General features: G+C 37.7%; 1 protein-coding gene across 2 annotated transcripts in view; it reads left to right on the forward strand.

Moving 5' to 3' along the window:
- The window catches only part of LGR4 (leucine rich repeat containing G protein-coupled receptor 4), an 81,306-nt gene extending 77,534 nt beyond the window's left edge, over positions 1 to 3,772 (forward strand). Inside the window, exon 18 of one of the 2 annotated variants that reach the window (XM_065683368.1) lies at positions 782 to 3,772. In XM_065683368.1, the coding sequence (XP_065539440.1) occupies positions 782 to 2,058 (1,277 nt within the window). In that variant the 3' untranslated portion in view covers positions 2,059 to 3,772. The remainder of the gene's footprint in view (positions 1 to 781) is intronic. The other variant, XM_065683369.1, reaches the window with a different exon arrangement.
- Positions 3,773 to 6,812: the final 3,040 nt, after the last annotated feature.

The following is a 6,812-nucleotide window of genomic DNA, read 5'->3' on the forward strand; positions in this document are numbered from 1 at the left end:
TGGAATAAATAGCAATTAGAAGGATTAGAGGGGTAAGCAGGAGTAGTGACCTTTCTTCCTTGTCTAAGCTCGTATTATTTCTGTTGTCGGGTGTATTTTATTATTTTAAGTTTTTTTAAGTGGCAAAAGAAGAAGAAAAAAAAATTCATCTTCCTGATACGACTTTCCAACCTCAAAGTGCCTTTCAGTGACAAGGGTTGGGGAGGGGGCTTGTGGTGAATTCCTGCCCCTGTTAAAGCTGATAAATTGAATTTGTCAGCTGTTTTACAGATGTTTCCTTGTGATGAAAAGTTGCTCCACAAGGCATTTTTGTAAGTCATTTTTCAAGAGAACATGCTACTTCTAAAAAATTCTTTCACTTTGCAAGTTGGTTGTGAACATCAGCTTTTATTTGGTACCAGTGTTTTTTTAATGAAGTATGAAATCTAAAGAAAATAAAAGGTATTTAGGTGGCAGTAATGAAAGCTATTTTGAGTAGCTGAAAGGTAATTAAGTTTGTTTAGGAGCTTGTTTACATGAAGTATTCTCAAGTGACCATTCATCACAGTAATTATTATTTCAGGCATAATTAATTAGTAAATAGCTTCAGCAGAATAGTTTACTTTCAGCTGACCTGTTTAGCAGTTCAGCTGTGTGCTCTATTCATGAATTAATGAGGACTGCTCGCATAATACCTTTTGAAAACCTTGCTTGTTAAGGCACAATTTTTTTCCTAAATTGCTTGTCCTTCTGTTTTTTTTTGTTTTTTTTTTTTTTTTGTTTGTTTTTTTCTTTCTTCTAGGTGCTTTTAAGCCTTGTGAATATTTGTTGGGCAGCTGGATGATTCGACTTACTGTTTGGTTCATTTTTTTGGTTGCTTTATTCTTCAACCTGCTTGTCATGTTAACAATATTTGCATCCTGTACTCCATTGCCATCTTCTAAACTGTTTATAGGTCTGATTTCTGTCTCTAACTTATTTATGGGAGTCTATACTGGTATTTTAACTTTCTTGGATGCTGTCTCTTGGGGAAGATTTGCTGAATTTGGCATATGGTGGGAGACTGGCAGTGGTTGCAGAGTGGCTGGGTTTCTTGCCGTCTTTTCGTCAGAAAGTGCCATTTTTTTCCTGATGTTGGCAGCTGTTGAACGGAGCTTCTCTGCGAAGGAGATCATTAAAAAGGGGAAAAGCAATCGCCAAAAACAGTTTCAGATTGCAGCAGTTTTTGCTTTCCTGTGCGCTGTGATAGCGGCATGCTTACCACTTTTTTACACAGCGGAGTACTCAGCATCACCCCTTTGCTTGCCCTTCCCCACTGGAGAAACATCTTCATTAGGTTTCACCGTAACTTTAGTGCTCCTGAATTCATTAGCATTTTTGCTAATGGCTGTTATCTACACTAAACTGTATTGCAACTTAGAGAAAGAGGACCTCTCCGAAAACTCGCAGTCCAGCATGATTAAGCATGTCGCTTGGCTAATCTTCACGAACTGCATCTTTTTCTGTCCTGTTGCATTCTTCTCATTTGCACCATTGATCACTGCGATTTCTATCAGCCCTGAAATCATGAAGTCTGTTACTTTGATATTTTTCCCACTGCCTGCTTGCCTGAATCCAGTCCTATACGTGTTCTTCAACCCGAAGTTCAAGGAAGACTGGAAGTTGCTCAGGCGCCACATGACCAGGAAGAGCGGAGCAGTAGCGATCGCTGTCAATACTCAAGGGGACTGTGTGACACAGGATTTTTACTACGACTGTGGTGTCTACACGCACTTGCAGGGTAACATCACTGTGTGTGAATGCTGCGAATCGCTCCTGTTATCCAAGCCTGTGCCCTGTAAACACTTGATCAAATCACACAGCTGCCCCGCACTGGCAGTGGTGCCTTGCCAAAGGGCGGATGGCTACTGGTCAGACTGTGGAACCCAGTCAGCCCACTCTGACTATGCGGATGAGGACGACTCCTTTGTGTCGGACAGCTCAGACCAAGTGCAGGCCTGCGGCCGTGCATGCTTCTACCAAAGCCGAGGGTTCCCTTTGGTTCGTTATGCCTACAACATACCGAGAATTAAAGACTGAAAAGGCCTTTTGCTATCAGCTGTTCTAATAAAGAGGTATAATCCTTCATAGACTGTTGCCTGTTTTGACCTTTCTGAGCAGGAAGCACTTTTGTAATCATTGTTTAGTGTCACTTGTAAAGAAGGGAAGTGGGCAGTAATTTCTTGAGCCATACGTTTAAAAATAATGAAACAAATTAATCAATTGCCCTGACTGTAAATAATTGGTAAACCAAATTTGTTACCCAATATTTTTACTCTTTTTCCACACAATAGTGGTTTCTTTTATACATTTTTTACATGCTAATGATGTGTTTCCACATTGTACTCCAGTTGTTCTTTGCTTCTGCTATTGGTGAGGTAAGTTCTGTTGATTTCTTTTTTTCTTTTTCCTGCCAAAGCACAATTTAAAAGACAGCTGTTTAATAGTAAAAGAAATTATTTTTAAATGTGACTTTTCTATAATTGAGCAAAAAAACCTCTCTTGCTAGCTTTGTATAGTGTATTCAGCATTGAATCTCAGGATGAATTTTACTGCAGGGCCAAAAAAGGGATTAATTCTCCCACATGTAACTGTGACAGCAGTATAGGAATACCATGTTCATTTTGTATTTCAGAATACTCAATTTTTAAGAAAAAAAGTTTTGTTACAATCAAGCACTTGTAATCCACAACACCTGTAGATGATGAAATAAGAATATTAACAGCTGTCCGGAATAATAGGGTTGAACACGTTTTTCCAGTGATGATGCATGACTTCAGGTGAACCACAGCTACTTGCTTTAGTATTAGGCACTCAGGTCACACTGTTGGAAGGAGTACTGATGCATCAGGGGGGTGTTAGCAGTGCTGTCATTGTACACAGCTGTCTTTGCAGAAAGACCGACTAATACTTTGCAGCCTGTAGAATGTTACAGTGCCCCAATAATACCTATGAATAGACTGAGATTTTAGCAAATGGAGGGGAAATGGAAAGCATTTTTGCAATAAAGAAAAGCATTTTTCCAATTATTTTACTGAGAGTGAAGTACACTGTGCAGAGTCACTGATTTTCACGTAAATCAGTGCAATAGTTTTAAACCATTCAAGTTCTGAGACCCAAATAATTTAAGTACAATCAGCAATCCATTTATCTATATTTAGTTTGAAATCGATTGATACAAAGTTATGAATGCATGATTAAGTAAATACATGTATGTTTCTTGAACAATACACTAAATTTAAGAGCAAATCCACTGCCATCCCAGTTACTCTGGAGACATTCTCATTAAGATTTAAAGCTAGATTGCTGTTTTCAGAATTAAACTGTATATACTGTTTATACAATGAATTTTTATCTTTGTATTGTAAATTATTTGATAGAACACATGATGGGAAATGTGGCTTCAGTTCATTTTGTTAATTAAAGCTACCTCCTAAACAATAGTTGCTGCCAGTAGCAGAATGTTTAAAATGTGGTTTATATACTTTTTGCATTGTAAATAGACATGGTTGTATATTGTCACTGTAATAAAAACAGAATCCTTGTATATCAAAATCATGTAGTTTGTATAAAGTATGGGAGGATTATTTACTGTATTCTGTTAATTTTGTAAGCCAAAATATTCACATGTAAAGCAAAAGTGAAGAAAACCAACCCAGAGTTGTTAATTCTTATATTTACACTCATGAATATTACATCTGCAATTAGCATGGAATGTTACACTGAAAGCAAATAAAGGGTACATGAATATTGATTGTTATTTATCTCAATTTTTCAAAAGTTTAAGGCTGAAAATGGCACACATATAAAATTATTGAGCATAAATAATGTGTCATCTGCTCTGTGCTACATGTGGTTAGAGCTTCAGGAAACAATTGCCAGAAAAAATAGGAAAGTTGACATTTACAAGGGGATTTATGATCTTGGACTAATGCTGACTCTTGGCATGCAAAAGTTTAAAACCTTCAGAGAAGTCCTTGCCCTTTTATGAAGCAGTCTGCTTATTAAAGATTTGCATACTGTGTTTGAGTTTAAATGATCTTGGAATGGTTTAGAAAAATATACAGATGAGTTTGGTTTTGGTACTATTTCTATGCTGAGAGTTGCAGGCAGGTTTTTTTTAAAGCCATAGTTTTGTCAGACCTAGCATGTTCCATGCTCCCTCTATTGGCCAGCCACTCACAGATAACCGGAATATTTCTCAAGAAGGACAATAAATGTCAGCTGCCATTTCATAGCCAGTAAGGAAGGAAGTCCAACCATCCAGCTTTCAGAAAGCCTGTTGTGTTTTCAAACAATATTCTTTGGTATGCATTGATTTCTGCCTCTGTTTTACAGATGAGTCTTCACTGAAATTCTATTAAAATGCTCAGATGTGATCCATTTGGTGTTCCAGTATTTGATTGTATATCAGTCTGGTTTTGGACTTAAGGTGATGCTAGCAGTTATCTTTTAATGCTGTCAGCCCAGAGTTTTCCAACACACATAGGTTTTATCTATTGGTAGAGGTGAGAGATTGCTGGCAGTAGCTACTGAAATCAACACACCAAGAAGCAGTGCTGCAAAACTTGCCTGTCTCAGCATTGCCTGTCACCTATGGATGGTCACACAAGGAGAACCCAGAGAAATCCAGCCACCAGGTAATGCCTCCTTTGCTGTGTCTCCCAACTTAATAACTTTTAGTTACACAGTTGTTTTTGATCTTTCAGTGCTAGCATAACAAGTTTATTTTTAGGAAGAGTTTTTAATACTGCCTTTCACATACCATGCAGTAGAGTCTGGCAGATTTACTCTTAGCACTGATGTTCAGTTGAAGATGATTCAATAATTAAGAAAGTGAAATCTGAAATGGGATAATACATCACAAATTGCTCTTCACTGTTGTATAAGAACTTGGAGGGTGAACAGACACATTACAGATCTTGCATTCATGGCACAACACTACTATAAAATACAATTTAGGTTTTACCTAAGAAATAGTAGTTAATGATCACTGTGGCATTTACTGTGGGGAAATTATTTAGACTTGAGGGCAACAAAATGAGAAGTGAGTCACTGGTTTCCAATAACTAAAATACAACCTATAAATGCCTTCAAAATTTCAGGCCAAAAAAGAGCAAGTAAATCTGTTCCTGACGCTTTTAAAGAGAAAAAGACTTTGTGCAGAAGCATGAATGAGATAGAGAAGCGAAGGTTGTTCAAAAGCAGGAGGGCTGAGAGCATGGTGTATCACAGAGATGTGAATATGCTCTGCCAGGGAGGAAAACTGAAGCAATTCATTACCTTCTAGATTTCACAGCCTCTCATCAAGAACTACAAATGCAGGCACAAAAATAGCCAGTAGATAAGTACAGGCAGGGCTTGTTCAGCCCTGACACAGCATGAGCCAAGTAGTTTTCTTCCTCACTCCTGTGCTTGCCACATTGTTTTTCCCCACACTGGAATATCTGAAGACTCGGGAAGGCAAATTTGGCTATATTTGATTCAAATTTTCTGTTGTAGTTTTTGTTTGTTTGTTTGTTTGTTTTGATTTGTATTTTCCAGGTTGCAAGTAAAACTAAGATACACATTTTTCAAACTTCAGGCATCTTGTCTAAGCCTTATTTTGTGTCTGAATTTAGTAAGGTGAGTTAGTAAGATTATTCTTACGCTTTTTCTGTATTCCTGTGTGTAGAGGTGGAACTATGCATTAAATCTGAAAATAATCAGATCTGATTCTTTTTATTAAATCCATGTAGTATTAATCAGGTTGAACTGAGAGGTTCCTTCTCATGGCTCATAAGTTTTTGGAGACTGAGCTGATCAGATTACAGTTCAATTTCTAAATTTCAACTGTTATCATAAAGAAGATTTGGCAAATTCAAGTATTTCATACAGTTGTCAAGTCAGGGTAGTTAGTGATTCAGGGTAGTTGATTTATGCCTAGAATTTAATTCTGTGTTAGTTACCTGTGAAATTGCTTCCTTGACATCATTTTCTATGTTAAATGGTTTTTCAACTACTGTGGATGGCAATTAGGGGTTACTTGTGAGCAATTTGTCAGGATCGTTTGGATGTTCAGACATGCTGATTGGCATGACAGAACAGACAAAGTATAGGTCTGAATACATCACTCTGTCTTTACTCTGAATTTAACTCCTTGTTGCTAGATAGCTTTAAGTACTTACTCCATAGTCTATGATGATGTTGGTTCATTTAGCACTGAAAGACTGAATGTACTTTTTGCCATTTCTTTGAGAAATTAAGCTGATTTTTCAACAGTGGTAACAACCATAAGGGTGTGTGTATGTATTTATTAACTAAGCTCAGTTATTTGCAGCAGCTTCATCGTGTCGGTTTCATTTTGCCCTAGGCTTCAGCAGAGTTGGAGATTAATTCCTGCCAGGGCAGATGCTTTTTAGAGGGAAGCTTTCCTATTATGATACTAAATTCACAGAATTAAAGTTTTGCTGTGAAGCATGTCCTCGTAACATGCTGTTTGTCTGCTTGTCAGGCCTTCTGTGGCCATAGGAGTGGTGTACCTGAACCTGCAGGGTTGTTGTTTCAAACCTTAGTATTTAACGAAGGATGTTGTTTGGGCTCTTACCGTGCCTGTGTTATTAACTAGGGCAGAGTAGCTGTGGAGCAGGCTTGACAAGTTGGGCAGAGCAGTAAGAAGAGGGATAACAATGGTATTATTTTATACTTCACTTCTATTCCAGTAATGATGCCTTAATCCACAGAAAGGTGAACTGGCTTTTGCCTCCCTGTCTATAGGTTGTTGCAATGCATAAACCTTGTTACAATGCTGAGGT

The sequence above is a fragment of the Lathamus discolor genome, chromosome 6 (assembly GCF_037157495.1).
Source record: "Lathamus discolor isolate bLatDis1 chromosome 6, bLatDis1.hap1, whole genome shotgun sequence".
Taxonomy (NCBI): domain Eukaryota; kingdom Metazoa; phylum Chordata; class Aves; order Psittaciformes; family Psittacidae; genus Lathamus; species Lathamus discolor.